This window comes from Protopterus annectens, chromosome 12.part0 (genome assembly GCF_019279795.1).
Source record: "Protopterus annectens isolate FY-2018-M chromosome 12.part0, PAN1.0, whole genome shotgun sequence".
NCBI lineage: Eukaryota > Metazoa > Chordata > Ceratodontiformes > Protopteridae > Protopterus > Protopterus annectens.
The window spans coordinates 225,251,336-225,269,623 of NC_056746.1; the positions used below are offsets into that span (position 1 = coordinate 225,251,336).

The following is an 18,288-nucleotide window of genomic DNA, read 5'->3' on the forward strand; positions in this document are numbered from 1 at the left end:
CTGGCATACAGTACAAGTTAATCTGAGAATATACATAAATCTGCCATACATGTTAACACAGATGACAGTGTTTTCATTTTCATCACACCTTCTACAAGAAAACCTTATATTGGCAAGTGGAAGAGATTTTTTGGTTGGTGTCAAGCCAATAACTACGGCTGTACGGAGGATTATGTACCACTGGTGCAAAATATTTTGTGTCGGGGTACATCTTGCAGCCATTTCAGCATGTCATCCCATGGACCCTCCACTTTCTTTAGTGGTTTTAGGAAAATATTTATTTATTTATTGACATTTACTTACCGGGAAAGTCCACTGTGCCAGGCTCGCCCGTTTTCAATGGAGACCCGGGGAGAAAAGCTCCAGAGAATTTACACAGAATACAAAAAGAGCAAAACTAGCAAACTAAACAACTTTGAGCAAAAGATAAAACATTTTTTACAAAGACGTATTATAGGATAAAGAGATTAAAATTACAGAAGAAAGAAAAAGTTACTTGCAAAACAAAATGACTTTCATAATATGTATTAATATTAAATAAAGAAATCTAATAAGTCTGCCTAGAAAAACTGGAGGATTAAGTTTAGGTAATGGCTGAGGAGGGGAATTGAGCAGTTGCAGATCCAGATGGAAGAGAAGTGACTATGCAGTGCACGTTTGAAGCTAGAAAGTCTTGGATGAAGACGTAAAAATGCAGGAAGGTTATTCCAAATTTTGGAGATTGTCCAGGAGTACAAGAATTGACCTGCAGGTAGTTTGGGTTTGTGTACTTGGACAATGTATTGGTTTTCAGAGCTTAGGGAACGAGATGGAATATATAGGGTAAATAGGGAGCTGAGTGCTGGACAGGCCTGAGGTTTATATATAAGTTTATGAGAGACTGAGAGCTGGAGGAGAAGAAGGTAGTGAGGAAGTATGAGCCATTGTAGTTGCTTGAGAGAAAGCAATGGTGAGTGGAGTGGCGACTATTCGTATAGAATAGTTTCTGAAAGGAGTGTTATACCTGAGACTACCACACAAACAGGTTGCTCCTTCTTGGCATTTTAACATTCTGTGGGAAGAATCAACTATATTTCCATTTGAACAACCACACTCGAAGATGAAATGCAGAGATGAAAAAATACAACAACCGGGACCAAAAATCGACTGAAGAGTTTATTACACCTCCAGTGCCTCGGCAAAAGCCTTCAAGGAGTACATAAAAACATCTAACAAACACATCATCTTAAATACAAAACCATACATCAATGATTTAATTAAAAATAATTAATCTGAATCGGCAGCTTCCAATTACATTCAAGATTCAGTCCCATAGGGGACATAGTATTGAACTTAAAAATAAACAGACTTTCCTTATACATTAGCTTCCTTTTATATACACCCTCTGAATTAAAACCCACAGGTAACCTTTCTAAAATACTAGCCTTTAAACCCTCAGTATTAGAATTATGACGATCTAAAAAATGTTTAACCACAGGACTCTCTACTTTCTTATTTTTAATATGTCTAATATGCTCCTGCAACCTACATTTAAATTTCTTTTTAGTTTCTCCAATGTGTGTAAAGCTACAGGGTCTCTGCAAGGCATAAACAGCACCTTCTGTTTTGCAGTTAAATATTTCAGATGGAAAAAATGCATGTCCATTAATAACATCAAATGTTCTAACTATATGTGTACAAACATTACAATGGCCACAATAATAAGTGCCCAAAGGTATATTAATTTCAGAAATAGAATTAACAACAGGGAAAATAAAATTATTATGCACTAAAATACCCCTAAGATTTCTACCTCTTTTATATGATATACCTATAAATGGACACAAAAGTTTAGCTAAATCATCGTATTTAAACAGATATTGCCAATAATATTTTACCACATCAATTATGGAACTAAATATATAATATATAAATATACCACAAGTAGAAACAAAATACATTTTTCTCTTAGTATCTGTCTTGTATCTATATATGTCTGATATCTCAAAGTCAGCAAAGTGTTCACCATGTTTAGTAAAAATCTTATTATATCCTTCAATAACTTTATTAATGGCAGTACATACAATTATACCCCCTAGAAATAAACATGTGGTATAATCTATCAATTTCCTTATTAAACTCAGATTTGTTATTACACAATCTTCTAATTCTAAGACATTCACCATGAGGAAGTGAGGAGATTGTATGGGGCTGATGGTAACTACTGCCAAACAAATACCTGCCCCAGTCCTCAAATATCCTATGAACTGATGTAATCAATCTATTACTAATGGTGAGTGTAATATCTAAAAAAGTGACAGCCCCACCAACTTGCAAACCATTAAAACGAAAACCAAACATATTTTGATGTAACCATTTTACAAATTAACTTTTATAAGACCTCCCTTATAAATAAAAATAAGGTCATCAATAAACCTATAATAACGTATTACATATTTACTAAAAAATTCTCCATGATACAAATGTTCCAACTCGTACAAACCCATAACAAGGTTAGCATACATGGGGGCAGATGATGCTCCCATGGGTGTACCCTGGCATTGATGAAAAATTATATTATTAAATGTAAAATAATTATTTTCTAAACAAAAAGCCAACAATTCTATTATATAGGCACCCTTAGGGTTGTCACCAGTAAAATATCGAACTGCTTCCAATCCATACCTTTAGTCAATTTTTGGTCCTGGTTGTTGTATTTTTACATTTCCATTTGAACCTGCACATTAGGCAGATTTAAGGTTCATTACATTGAAGGATGTTCTTCTGTTTGTCTGACATCTGGAAGATGAGTATCGGAGTTGCAAGCGCTCTTAGTGGGTTAACCCTGTCTGGTCTGCTTTTGGGATAGAGTATCAGTAAGAGCAAATCCCTCATGTATGTCCAAGGTTGTTTCAAAGTTTTTTTTAATCAGACCATCAATCTTCCAGTGTTCTTTCTTTCTCCTCAGGACCATGGAGAAAGGATTACTAATACTCTGGGCATGCATAGGCAGCTCAGGTGCTATCTTGACAAGAGCAAAGTCCTTCAGAAAACTCAGTTGGCTGTTTACTTTTTATGTTGGGACTAGGAAAGGACAAACTCTGTCACACAGACTATTTCCAGTTGGTTGTCTTTAGCTATTGCCTTTTGTTATACCCACCAGGATAAACCACTTCCAAGCAGTAGTAAGACACATTCTCTAAGGGCCTTGTTTTCTTTGTCATTTATGAAAGGGTTGGACTTCAGAAGCTTTTTGGAGACAGCTACAAGGTCCTCCGTATATGCTTGTACAAGAAATGACTTGATTCTTTTGTCTACATCCAGGACTGACTGCTAGGACCGTTCTCCAAGGACTCCTGGATCCGTATCCTTCCTCCTCCTGGGACAGGCATTGGTAATCAACCCATAGAGCCTAAAGGCTACTGCAGCAGTGGGAATGATAAACATTTGTGTAAGTTACGTTTACCCATAACAGTAGATATTCAAATTCCTCACTGCTGAAATAGCCACATCCACCCACCTTCCCACTAATAGTGGATAGATTTATGGTTGGGAAATAGCTTGGTAGCTATTTCTTGTTTGTTTAGTTTCAGATGAGTAAGCTACTTAACTTTTAGGCAATAACAGCTGAAGATTTTTCAGTCTGGCTGCTAATCTTTCTCCTAAGGGGCTGACCAATCAGCAGTCAGAGTGCAAGTGTAGGAGGGAGCCATCTCTTTTGGAAGTTGCCCAGTTGTTTCTTGGACAAGATACAACCCATGTAGTCTAAAGGCTATTGCTGCAGTGAGGAATTTGAACAGCTGCCGCTATGAGTAAATGCAACTTGCATATCTGTATTTATATATCGTAAGTTAAAAATCATACATGTTTTCCAGAAGAGAGTGCATTATATCTGGAAACGTTTGCACAAACATTCCTACTGATCATGTCAGTGTAGTGAGGTCAAATTCAGGAGAGTTAAAGTTAAATCCTTAAGAGTAGGATGGCAACATTGGATGCATTGTATACTTTATTGTCTCAGTTGAATTTGTTAATAGAACTGTCTCGGAGGATCAAGAATAATGCCATTTTCAGTTAGGCATTCAGTGACCGTCTAAAATTATGTATTCATGTTAGTTTTCTTTATGGTTGGATATACGATTTCTTTTCGGGGTGCATAACATGTTACATATCCAAAATATCTGTACCAATTTGTTATGACATCAGAACTAAAATCATATATTTTTTTCAAGTATGGCAGTTTTTTTACCACAAGTATTGCTTGTCTCTCCCCCTATCAAATTTAGACTTGCATACAGAAACACATTACCTGAGATTTAGTTGTGTCGCACATTTTTGTAAGTGAAATCAATATAGTGTGTCATGCAGCTGAGAATTGCAACATACTTTTTTTGAGAAATTTGCTGGAAAGTTTCAAACACTTTTAGAGATATGGTCACATTGCTAAGTATATCAATGGGCCTACACAAGCTTTTGAGTTTTGTGGTTTTTTTTTTTTCATTTGGCTCACAGTGAGATCACACATTTGACGTTTTTCTGGTTTAGATATTCAGTGTGCGTGCGTGTGGGCATGCGTGCATGCGTGTTTTGTTTGTGTGGGTGTGTGTGTATCAATCAATATATGATTTCTCTTTAGTACGGTCACACAGAAGTAAAAATATTTTTCTCAGAAAAATATTATCTGTTTTTTTTAAATGTTATAGCAAAATGTAAATCTTTTTTTTTTTTTTTTTTTTGCTATCTTTACCCCTGCTATCAGTTATCAGATGCCCTCTCCTTGCCAATAGGCCCATTTTCTCCCCATCTCTAGAGTTTGGGCCAACTGGGAAGGGCCATTGTTCAGACAGTATCAGGTCTTCTTCAATATTTATTACTATTGTTATGCCCTGACTCTCCCACACGCTAGAAGTGCAAGACAAAGGCATGGAGTGGGCCGAAGGCCGAGGACTTTCCTCACTTCCACTAGGGATAGTTCCCTCGGAAGTGTGCAAGGTCATTAAAGGTAATTTCGCCAAATGTGAAAGGATCAAAATCAATTTGCCAAAACTACTTTTGCCGACAGTGGAGTTCACCTGTTTCTCCACACGTGCAAACTCTGAGTTGTTGTATATATAAGTTTGGGCTATAGGGGTGCAGGGAGAACATTTTTCAGATTTTTTTGTTTGTCAAAACTGCATTCACTATGTCAGCTTGAATCCATTTCCCTCTAAGCTGTTATGTCTTTCCTGTGTATCCTGCATGAATGATAGTCTCTCTGGTCTCTTGGGTCTGTACCAAGGAGAGCACATTTCCCAGTGTACCCTCAAGTGCATGCTACCCTCCCCACCCCATCCTGGGAAAGGCAAGTGGGCCATTCCTGTTCACTCATCTCCCTATGTCTTTGGCTGCTCCAGTGCTTGGGCTGCTAATTGAACCCTGGTGGCTTGAGTCTTAGGGCTTAATCTCTCTGCATAACAGAACCAGAAGCAAAATACATATCTGACTTTAATAGATGCATATTTTATTCGGTCTTGTCTGGTTGCCCCTATTGCTGTTAGTTCATGCAGTGTACATTGGATAATGTTGTGTATCTACTTGTCCTGAGAATTTTATAAGAAAATTTAGAAACATTGTAGAGATACTGGCAAATTAATGTAGTATTCAATTATGGTTAAAAAAAAACAAACAAAAAAACTAGAAACTGACAAACTGTAAATTTGTAAAATAATCAGTGTATCTATCAGTTTTTTTACAGTATAAACTAGCAAAAACAAATGTGTTTTGTTGTTATGACTTTGGGCCTAAAATTAATATTTATTTCTAATAAATGTTATTTCTATTATTTTTAACTGCTGTGACCTTAAATATAATATTAAAACAATGCTTTTGTTCCATGAAAGTTAATGGTAGATGTTTGTTTTTCTTTTTAAGTTGGAACAGTCTTGGGATTTTTATATGTAATTGTGGTAGAATTGTTCCCTGGAAATGTCTTGTGGAGACACCTGATCCATAGCCCTTTATATACAGGGAGAGAAAAGAATCCAAAAGCTGTAAGCAGTTTGGAGATAGCTTTCTTGAGTTAAAACATTGCATGAAGCTCTAGCCTATGAGATGTATGTGGGAAAGTAGATTTGCTTTCTTGAATTTAAAATGGCTGTCCGTTGGTATTTTACGATTATTTTTGTTAATAATGAAGTCTCTTGTTAGTGGACTGAAATTAAGGTCATGTTTAAAAGTCCTTAATTTTAAATGGTATGACTGCTGTTTCATGGATGGCACAAGCTTTTTTAAAGGTCAGAGCTAGATTTGGAATCTTTTGATATACTTGCTAGAACTGGTAGTAGATGAGGTGGAAGTCGGAGGAAGTTGTGTATTTGCTGTTGCCTGTTGGAATGCATGGGATCTGAGTTTTCTGTAACTTGCCTGGAATCTGAAACTTTTATTTTCCTTTTATTGCAGGGTAATCATATTGCAAATTCTCACACTGAACGTTCCTCTAAACCAACACTGCTCAGCTGGCATCCCTTGAAACAGATTTTGGCAATAGGTTGGGAATCTGGTGAGGTCCTTATATTTAGTGAACAGGATGGGGACCAGTACATGGTGCCTCCAGTACACTCCTCTGCTATTACAGTGCTGGAGTGGAACAGAACTGGAAGCCATCTGGTCACAGCAGATAAGGTAAGTGTTGTCTTTAAGAATCTTTTGCTGTTATGGGAACTGTAATAGGGAAACTGAAATGCATTAACTATGTACTACAAGTAATTTGAAAGAGACTGTAATAGATATGTCCTAGTTATGATAGACCAATATCCTATCCAGAGTTAGTTGTCTGGCTTGTGCTTATTGCTTGGCAGGATAGGCTGTGATTTATTTTACAACCCTGAATTGATTAGGGTAGTATTTGAGCATAAATTGATGAATGTTGTGAAGCCCTTCAATATACCCACCATCAAACTATTACATTCCAGCAGCTGCATACTGCTGTGACTGCATAGAAGGTGATTGCCACTCCTTGTAGAATAACAAATGTGTCTTATTTTAAATCTATGTATTGCTTTCAATAATAGTTAACCATTTTGATGAACTAAAACTACTATCAAAGTTCTTTCCTCTTCAACGTTTGTCTGACTAGTGATTATTTACAATATGACTATTACTTGTATATGTAACTAGTCATTGTACTATTCAAATTACTGTTCTATCAGACCTGTTAATATTGTTTTTCACTACTGTCTAATACCGTTCCACTAATGCTTTTTACACTGATTTATTACTGTCTTTGAATTGCTGTTTTTTATTGTTTTGGAATTTTGTTGTATAATACTGTTTTATTACTATTTTGAAATCACTGTCAAAGAGTAGCTTTTCTCCCTGGTCGTTCACTGAAAATGAATTAGGTTTGCCCAGATGGGTTTTCCCAGTAAACAAATGGAAACAAGTAAATACATTTTCAACTTATTTAATTTCTTTGTGCCCACAGAACATGACGCTTTGTTTGTGTACCAAGTTTACTTATATTACTATTTCTCCGGGTTGAAACTTTTCATTTATGGAAAAAGTCAAAGAAAATGTCTGTCTTAGTGTTTCTTTTTATTAAACAAGACACATCTTTATTGAATTATCACTTATGACATAGGCAGTCATACATTTAAATAAATGAAAACAAGCCATGTAGACATATTTTCAGTTGCAAACATTATACATAACATATAATTTTTTGTGCAGTCATTATCAATTGAACATGGTATAGCTCATTCAATTCCTGCCTTCCCTTAAACCTTATTCCTCCTCCAAAACATTATTTTGCATGTATTGTTCCCACAATTTCTATTTTTTTTTATGTAATTTTCTCAGACCATTTAGAAATGATTTCCATTTTTCTAGTAACTGCTTTTTTGGCATCCACCAAAATTAAACTCAGCAAGGCCTTACTATATCTAGGCAATTCTGATTCTGTTTCACAGCTTGACAAATCATTTCCTTAATTACTCTAGTTTACTCACCCAGTATTTCTGCAGGGATTTTTTTAATCTGCCAATTTGTTATGCTTCCAAAAATATGTTTCTAATTACCACTTTCTTTTCCATCACACCTCCAACATTTGCAGTCTACCTGAGGAAAACTCTTTGGGGTCTGCTTGGGGTATAAAAATACCTATGCAACAATTCCAATCAAAGATCTTAAATCTTCTAGACCTTGTTGTATTTGGGAGCTTTCTTTGTGAATTGCTTATCCAATTTCTTGTCCCAATCCTTTCTAATCTCCTCTGATTCCTATAGTTGTCATGCAATAGTTTATATGCCCTATTAATTATCCCTTTTTTAACAGCAGCTCCTGCTCTAAAGTCCACCAAAACTCTACCATTGCTGGTCTTTCTCTTAGGATCCTCCTGTTTCTTTCTTTTTGCTTATACTGTCTTATCAGTCCGTGATGGAGAAGGCAATCTCTAGCCTGCCATCCAAATGAATTCTTGGCCTTTTCCCGTTTTATTACCATTTCCATTTTAATTATTTGCTCATATACCTTGGTTCCTTTGCTAGTCTTCTTCAGTGAATTCCAGCCCCCCTCTTGACCTCTAATTGCAGTCATCCCTGTTGGCAGAATTTCCTATCTCTGTCCCTTTGTTGGCTTAGTTTTTAGAATACTTTCTGCTATTTATGAATATAATATTCCGTGTGTTATCATTGTTATCCTTATGGGTCTGTAGCCAAAATCCCAGTTTCTCCTTGTTTCTTGAGCTCCACCCTGTTTCACCATCATTCCTGTTTCTCCTTGTTTCTTGAGCTGCACCCTGTTACATCATCATTCCTTTCCACTTTGAATTATACCTTTCTGTTTGTGCTATGTATAGGAGCCATAATGGTGTAGCTCTGAAATGCTTCTTTAAGTAAGGTAATCCCAAACCATCTTATTCTGTTGGAAGGATCAGCATATCCCATTTGACTCTTGTCCTCTCCCCCTCCTAGATAAAATCCTTCATCTCTTAATTAGTTGCTATTCACAGCATTCCCTCTGGTTAATAAAAATATACCTGACCTGTGTATAAAACTAAAGGGACTAAAACCATTTTCACTGCTAGTATCTTGCTATCCATATCCATAAAATAGAGCTTCCAATTTCTCAGTTTTTGTATTATCTTTTTAGTCTCTTCCCATATATCCTTAGCTGCCCTAACTGGACCCTTTTTTATCCAACTCCTGCGTCCTTCATTTTATCATATCCCCATAAATATGGGTATTACTGAACCAATTGTTATGTGGTACATAGTTTACGGCTGTAGCCTTTGTTTTTATTTTCATTAATTTTGTATCTCGAAAAGACTTGAAACTGTCTCAAAGTGTTCCACAATGCTAATATGTTCTTTTCTGGATTTATCAGATATACAGTAATATCATCTCCAAATAAAGTCAACTTTTCTTGATTACCATACCAATTATAGCCTTATATTTCTGAGTCCCTTGTTTTCTTTGCCAGTGGCTCTAAATATAAAGCAAATAACAAAGGGGAAAGAGGATACTTCTGCCTGGTTCATCTATTCAAACACAACTTATCTGAGAGAACCCCCCCCCCCACTTCAATTACTGACTGTGATCCTTCATATATCATTATTGTATCAGGGAAAGCAAATTATCTGATGTCCTTTTCATTCTTCTTCAATGTATGGCATGTGGGTTACGGATCTGACCTGGTTTCATTCCACAGATTTTCAGATCCAACTTTCAAGCTGCTCCCTCTACCCATAATGCCCTATTCTGCCACAGTGCCTCAGGTCTCATTTGCCTCCTCCTTGCACGGACACAGATCCTGTCTCGGAGCATCTTATTAACTTATTTGAGTTATTTGTGAGTGTTTTTCCATAGGAATCCTTTATATATAACTTTATAAATCCTCTCTATTTCATTCTTGTAGTTTTTCAGAGTCTGTACTGTTAGTCCTTCCTACCTTTGTTAGGTAAACTTGTTACTTACTATTGTTGGTACTTTCTTTTCTATTACATTGTTAGGGTATCTTCACTTACCATTGTTAGTAGTTTCTTTCCTTAAAAAAAAAAAATTCTTTCTTTCTTTCTCCTCATAGAGCTATGGTTGAAAAGCTGACTTTGTATATTCCCAGCAAGGTCCTTCCCTACCAAAACCACCTAAGGCTCATTCAACTAGATCCATGGCCACCTCATTTGCGTTCTGGTCTGGAAGTTCCATCAGTGATATTTGTGCAGCAGCCACTTGGTCTGATGCTCAAACCTTTATTACTCATTACAAATCAGAAATAATTTCTAGAAGCAGAGCTGCTTTTGGTTCACCACTTTTCTGGAATATCCTTCCATGACCACCACCCAAGATTTATGTAGCCGGGGACTCTTTCCCATACAGTGAGGAATAATGAAAAGGACAACAACAGATACTAGAGTTATGTACTCAACATAACTATGCATCTGTGTTGTCCATTTTCATTCTTCCTCATTTTCCCTCCCTCCTCCCCTTTCCTGCCATCTTCTGGATTGACCTGATGGTGTTTTGGAAGGTTTACTATCACATGTTCGACATAACATTGTTCAAATGTACAGATGTCTGAACCAAATGTTCGGAAATCTGAACACCGAACAGTGTAAATGTCGAACCGAGCATTTCAGTGCATTTGAATGTCGAAAATGTCAACTACACTGAAATGCTCCTACCTACACAACATACTACAACCGGTTTTTGCAGGGGGGCAAGCCCCCCCCTGCACCCCCTCCACTTATATATACAAACTCTGAGATCGCACTAGAGTGAGGGTAAGGGTACATTTCCCCATCCACACTATAGTGCGATCTGCACCGCAGTGTTAGAGCTGACAACAGCGGCCATTCGCTCATGTCAGCTTCGGCATTGTGGTGATTGCACTAATGGTTCCTCCAAGTGTTTTTTGCACATAGTTTGTTCGTCTAAAAGACAAACGAACATATGATAGTAGACCTTTTGGAATATGTTGTTTCAGGTTTGAGTCCTGGTTTTATTACTCATCTCTTTCCTCTTTTTATATTCTAAGGTATTCTAAGCAGCAAACTTGAGTTGAGTTGAGGTATTGTGGGCAGACTAGGGCATTATGGGTAGAAGGAGGAGCTTGAGAGTTGGATCTGAAAGTTTGTGGAATGTGGCCAATTCAGATCCGAGGTCTCATCTCGTAACCCATGTCCCATATGTTGAGAGAGAATGAAAATGGACCACACAGATGCTTAATTATGGTGAGTATATAACTTTAATGTGCAATGCTCTACTCATAAAATCCCAGCTTACTCTCTCAGATGCTTTCTCTGTATCAAGACTCTCCAACAGCAGAAGTTTTTTTTTTTTTTTTTTTTTTTACATTTTGCTTCCCCCGGATCATCACTGCTCTGCTAATGTTGTCAGATGTTTGTCAGCCCTCCACAAAACAACACTGATCCATATTTGTCACTTTTGGTAACACACTTGCTATTTTTTTTTAGATAGTATAAACAGAAACAATTTGTAATTGTAGTTTAAAATTGAAATGAGTGTATATGAAGGTGGGTCTGAAGGGTCTTTGCCATCTTTAGGTAACATAGCCACCACAGCTTTATTCCAAGATGTTGGGGCTTCACCTTCTTTTAAAATACAGTTAAACAAAATTTTTTAGATCTTTATCACTTTCTTCCCTTCCAATTTCCAAACTTCCACAGGAATGACTTCTTTTTTCAAGACTTTCCTGAATACTGATTAAATATTACTGTTTTATCTCATCACCTCCTAACTTAACTGTTATTTGTTAGCCTTGTCTACATCTAACCTTGTCATAGTTAAGTATTCTGTAAATATTTCTATTTGAACACTTGATTTCCACATTTCTCTGCTTTATACAAATGTTCATAACATTTCTGTAATATCTTTAAAACTTCTTTAGGATCTCTGGTTATTTTGTTATACATTCCGCAACCAAAAGATGGAATGGGTCCAGAAAGTTAACACAAACACCAAAAAATGTTCTGGTCTTAACCAAAAGACACAGAATAAAAGCAGGAAACTCCTGTAGATGCAAACCACTCTTTATTAATGCAAAATCCTTAAAACCACAAGCGTTTTCATCTGAGTATCACCCAGACTTCTTCAGATAAAGCAAACAATGTCCCTACACACATTCCCTCTATAAATATTAATGAAACTCATTAAACAATTAATGAGAATAAATAATTGACATGTCTTTAAGGCATATAGTAAAATAGGCAGAAAACACCTTGTTATTGGGTTTAAACTGATTTGTTACATGAAAACTAATGCATGTTTATTAAAATGATGCATATTTTAAAAACATATTTATAAATATATACATGTATATTGTAAAAAATATGTACTTATAAATATGTTAAAAAAACATATTGTAAAAACAGATTATACAAATATTTATAATAATTTATACATAGAATTTAATTGTAAAAATTGTTTAAAAAATCATACTACATAAAATGACTACTTAGTACATAATGATAGTTGTTACAAAGTGTGACAACAAAAAAATCAGAGTTTAGCAGACTTGAGTTTTAACAGTGGAACCAAAGATATATTGTCATTCAGACCTGGGGGTTTGTTTGCTTCAAGAACTATTTGCCAGAATGTTTCCCTGTATTCCAGCTTAGATTCCCAGGGTCCACCCCTCAAGTCCTTAGGTACAGGTTCAATAACAAAGAAGGAAAATTTTGCCCTAGTACATGTCAATGTATGCCTGTATAATGTATTACTGTTATTTTTCTTATTAATATCTTTGACATGTTCATAAATCCTTCTTTTTAATTGTCTTTCAGTTTTGCCAATACAAAAACCTTCACAAGCTCCACAGGTAACCAAATAAACTAGAGCCTGGGAATTGCAGTTAGAATATGTAGAGGCTTTAAGTAATTTATTCCTAGCAGTGACCAGAATCTGTTCTTTTTGTGATATATAATTACACTGTGAACATGCCCCACATTTGAAGGTACCTTTCCTTCTATTGGAGTAAACTTGACAACAGTTAGCATGTTCCAACCAACTTTTGATATTGTGGTCTCTCCTAAAAACCACCTTAACAGATTTGTCCTTTAAGTTAGGAAGGTCCGTCAATTCGGAAAATTTTTCATTCTTTTTCCACAATATTTTTTATCTGGTATGCATTAACACTAAAGCCAGTAACAAAGGTTTACCATAACCTGAATGGTCAGCAGTTATAGCCTTATTATTAAAGCTATCTCCTAGACCCAAAACTGGACAATATTTATCTTTTCTACCTTAGGTGACTTCTTTCCTGATGTTAGCAATACGTTCCCTAGGATATCCTCGATCAAAAACATACCTTCCAGTTTGACACATTATTTTTCATAGTCCTCATCCAGGGATGTCATCCGACGTATACGAACAAATTGTCCCTTAACTATCCCTTTTTTTTTTTTTTTTTTTTTTTTTTTTTTTTTTTTTAAAAATGGATGTAAACTACTATAACTGATGTATGCATTGGAAAATGTAGGTTTCCTATACACCATAGACTTAAAACCTTGTTCAATTGTGCAAATAGAAACATCCAAATAATACGCATAATGTGTAGTGACCTTGTGTGAATTTAAAAAAAGTGGTAGTATGATTTAAATATTGCATAAAATCTTACAACTGTTCAAGGCTACCTACCCAAAAAATACATACATCATCAAGGAATCGAGCATATAAAGTCCAGAAATCTGAATAAATACTATTATGCACATATTTTTCTTCCCATACTGACAAAATAATATCTGCATTTGTAGGGAGCAACTAGCCCCCATAGCAACCCGTTTCCTAGCGAAAAAACTCTTCCCTCAAAGAACATGAAATTGTTCTTAAGTATAAGCTCTGCTAACTCTTAAACACAGTAATATGTCATTTTCGGTAATCCCAGTTTAGAGTTAGCAGAGCTTATACTTAAGAACAATTTTATGTTCTTTGAGGGAGAGTTTTTTCGCCAGGAAACTGGGGTTGCTATGGGGCTAGTTGCTCCCCTACATATGCAGATATTATTTTGTCAGTATGGGAAGAAAAATATGTGCATAATAGTATTTATTCAGATTTCCAGTCTTTATATGCTCGATTCCTTGATGATATATGTATTTTTTGGGTAGGTAGCCTTGAACAGTTGGAAGATTTTATGCAATATTTAAATTGGTACTTGCGTATTATCGCAACCAGATTTTCCTGGTTGGAAAATGCACATACCTCCAGAGATATGAGTGCATGAAACAGTTCAAACTGTTATTCTAAGTCCTTAGTACTGCCAAAAAATGTTTTATTACTTTTAGAAACAAGAAAATTTAAGAAATCCTGTTCCTGTTTTGCGTGCATTACAGACGCATGCTTGAGTTATTACAGCTGCTATCGTACTGTCAGTTGGATTATTCTGACTTTGTAGAAGGCATTTTTCAGAGAAGGCAAACACAGTCACAGAGAAATTGTTTTTGGTAAACTTTTTTTATTTTTAAACATTCTTTTAAGCGATCTTGAAAAGAACCATTGCATTCTTAATGGTTTTAAATTATGAGGGTGGATGATGTTGACAGCTGATTCCATGGTCATTTTGTTTTGTGAAGGGGGTATGTTCTGATTAAGACACATTCTACTACAACGATCATTGATTTTATTAATGGTGCAATGATGTGGATTGCTCGTTCAGTGGTTGTATTTGTTTCTAGTGGAAATAACAGCACTTTGACAACATTTGTTGCCACGCGAAATAAAATAAATAAATAAATAAAACCTCAGTTGTCTATGCACATCCAACTGGTGAAATTTGTATTCCGCTTTGTTGGAAAACCGTGGAAAAAAGACCGGAAGCTCAATAGACTGGTGGAGACAAAGAGCAGAAGAGACCTTGGGGAGAAAGGAAGGATTAAGTCTCAGAGATGCTCTGTCCTTATGAAAAATCAAATAAGGAGGTTTAACAGAAAGGGCTTGAAGCTCCGATACCCTTCTGGCTGAAGTTATGGCTACCAAAAAGGCAGTCTTCCATGACAAAAGTTTCAATTCGCAAGAGGCTGCCGGCTCAAAGGGAGAAGACGTTAAAGCTCTGAGCACCACATTTAAATCCCATGGCAAAACGGGTTGCGAAACCGGAGGGCGAAGCAACCAGGCTACTTTCAGAAAGGCTTTACACAGCTTATGACCCATGAGGGAAGGCTCATATGCAACATGATAATTAGAGATTGCTGCCAACTGAACCTTTATAGTGGAGGCAGCCGAACCCTGTCTAAAAAGTGTTGCTAAGAAATCTAACACCGCCGACACAGGGGCTGTAAGGGTATCAAGATCATGTTGCTGAGCCCAAATTGCAAATCTCTTCCATTTACTAGAGTATATTTTCCTAGTAGAAGACTTGTGGGAGGAGGACAGAATATGTACTACTTCCGGGTTAAGGATATGCTGTCTGACTAAGGTCGGAAGTGGAGAAGCCAGGCAGTGAGCTTGAGAGTTCGTAGGGATGGATGGAGCTGTCCTGACTGATGAATCAATAAGTCTGGAGCTGGGTCCAGAATCCAAGGACCATCCACTGCATACTTCTGAAGGAAGGGGAACCAAACTTGATGAGGCCAGAGTGGTGCGATCACAATCATCTTGCTTCCCAAGCAGGTAGCCTTCTGAATCACTCTAGGCAGAAGAGGGACCAGCGGGAAGGCGTAGAGCAGACCGGAGGGCCAATTGTGGACTAGAGCATCCCTGGGTGACTCCCCATGTGGGGGGATCAGAGTGAAAAAAACTGCTGCACTTCGCATTCAGGGGGCTGGCAAAGTGGTCGCAGCAGGGAAGGCCCCACCTGGAGAAGATCTGAGCAGCCACTCGATCGTTCAGGGACCACTCGTGAGGCATCAGAATAGCTCTCCTCAGCCTGTCTGCTATCACATTGGACTTCCCCGGAATGTGCGTTGCCACTAGAAAGCGCTGGGAAGCGAACACCCAATTCCACACTTTCATGGCCTCCCTGCAAAGGGTGTAGGACTTGGTTCCTCCCTGCTTGTTCAGATACCAGACAACCGACATATTGTCGGAAAGAATCGCAATAGTTCCCCTGGGAAGAGAGCTGTGAAGTGCCTGCAACGCTAGAAGTACCGCTCTCATCTCCAGAACATTGATATGCAAGTGAACCTCATAGTCTTGCCACGTACCTTGAATAGTCTCGCCCAGATAATGCCCCCCCACCTTATCTGGGAGGCGTTCGTGGTTACTGTGGCAATAGGGGACGGGGGGGCTCAAGGATCTCCCTTGATTCAGGTTGGACGAGAGAAGCCACCAACGCAGATCCTGCCGGCATCTCTCAGTGATGAGAATCGGATGGGACAAGGGACGTTCCTGATATGACTACTGGGGCGAAAGGAACCACTGAAGTATTTGCATGTGTAACCTGGCTAGCGGAACTAGAAGAATGGTAGCCGTCATTGATCCCAACAACTGAAGAACCATCCTGGCTTGGGCTTTTTCCCAAGGTAGTAAAGCCAGAACTTGGGCCTGTAACTCTCTGCCAGTAAGAAAGCTCACATTTCTACAGAGTCTAGCTCTGCGCCGATAAAGGCAACATGCTGTGATGGCAGCAATACAGATTTTGCCCAGTTGAATGAAATCCCTAGTAGAGGCCCAATTCGACAGTAGCTCTCGTGGCTTGAACAAGTAGATGCCTGGTGGGGGCAGTGAGGAGCCAGTTGTCTAGATAAGGAAACACCTGGAATCCTAGACGTCTCAGGTGAGCTGTCACCACTGCCAGACACTTGGTGAACACCCTGGGGGCTGTGGTGAGACCAAAGGGCAGGGACCGGAATTGAAAATGACTGGCTCCCAGCCGGAAGCGTAAATGATTCCTGGAAGCCTTGTTTATCTTGATGTGATAATAGGCATCCTTGAGATAGATGGAGCACATCCATACTCCTTTTTCCAGCAAGGGGAAAATGGATTGCAACGTGACCATTCAGAACTTGGACTTATTTACAAAGCGGTTTAAACGGCTGAGATCCAGAATGGGTCTCAAGTTCCCTGTTCTTTTTGGCACCAAAAATAATCTTGAGTAAGTTCCTAATCCGATCTGGTCTGCGGGGACTGGTTGGATGACTCCTTTTCCTAGCAGCTTTGAGACCTCTATTGCTGCCTGATCCCATTGACTGGGTGGAACGTCCGGGATTTTCCTTGATGGCGGGGGGGGGGGGCGGATAAAGGGAATGGTGTAATCTCTGGTGATATAAAGCACCGATCGATCCTGAGTGATGGACTCCCAGGCCTAAAGATGCTCCGAAAAACAACCCCCGACTGGCTCTGGAGATGCACAGTCAGGTAATCCCTCAGGGACGTTGGTAGGAGGAACCACGAAAGGACACGTGGTCTCCTGTATTGCGAGGGCCTCCACCGCCTCTAGGGCGACACCTTCCATTAAAGTTCCCCCCTCCTCTGCCCCTGGAGGGGTGGACACTTTGATGGGCAGGGGAAGACTTTTGAGACTTTCTGAACCACATTTTCCCTCCCCTCTGAGCCTTGGGATAAGGTCTAGTGGGAAGCGAAAAACGGGCCCCAACGGCAGACAAAGCCTTACCCTCCTGCTCACATCTAGTGAGGGTGTCTTTCATTTTGGGTCCAAAAAGGGAGGACCTGTCGAATGGGGCGTCCATGAAAGAAGACTTGAAAGCCTCCGCAAAATGACACAAGCACATCCAAGCATGCCTCCTAAGGGCTACGCCTGAACTCGCTGCTCTACCTGCCCCCTCGGCTGCATAAGATATGAGCCTCATGGACGAGTTGACGATGGAAGAAAGGGTAGACAGCTGGGCATTAACAGACTGGGCCAATGCCTCAGGCAAGTTACCCGATAGGGTATCTTCCAACTTCTTTATGAGATCCCTTTGGAGCCACGTAAAATGACACAAGTAATTCAACGACCGCAAGGTAAAGGTCGCTGAAGACAGGGTACACTTCCCATACCTATCCATACTCCTAGACTCCTTATTAGGAGGATGGATGGAAGTAGAAGCCTCTGCCACATCCTGCTGAGTGGCAGACGCCACCACCATAGCATCCACAGGTACTCCCTTGGTCAAAAATTCTTTTCCAGGAGGCACAGGTAAGAACTTATTGGGGCAGCTAGGAACTGGCTCCACTGAGTCAGGGTGTTCCCACACCCTTGGACAGATAAGATCCAATAATTCATCGAAGGGTGGAGACACCTAGGAGGTGGAAGGCTGGGCTCCGAAGGCCTTGAGGAAGACAGACTCCTCCTCAGAAGGGTTTTTGGATGGCCAGTCGCCCCGCTGTTTCAAGATCTCCAGGATATCAGGGAACGAGATATCATCAGTGGACAACTTCG

The 18,288-nt window shown here is 38.7% G+C and overlaps 1 protein-coding gene across 1 annotated transcript in view; it reads left to right on the plus strand.

Annotated features, from left to right (window-relative positions):
• The window catches only part of IFT140 (intraflagellar transport 140), a 3,212,973-nt gene that overhangs the window by 141,114 nt on the left and 3,053,571 nt on the right, over positions 1 to 18,288 (plus strand). Inside the window, exon 3 of the mRNA XM_044089294.1 lies at positions 6,418 to 6,639. Within this exon, the coding sequence (XP_043945229.1) occupies positions 6,418 to 6,639 (222 nt within the window). The remainder of the gene's footprint in view (positions 1 to 6,417; positions 6,640 to 18,288) is intronic.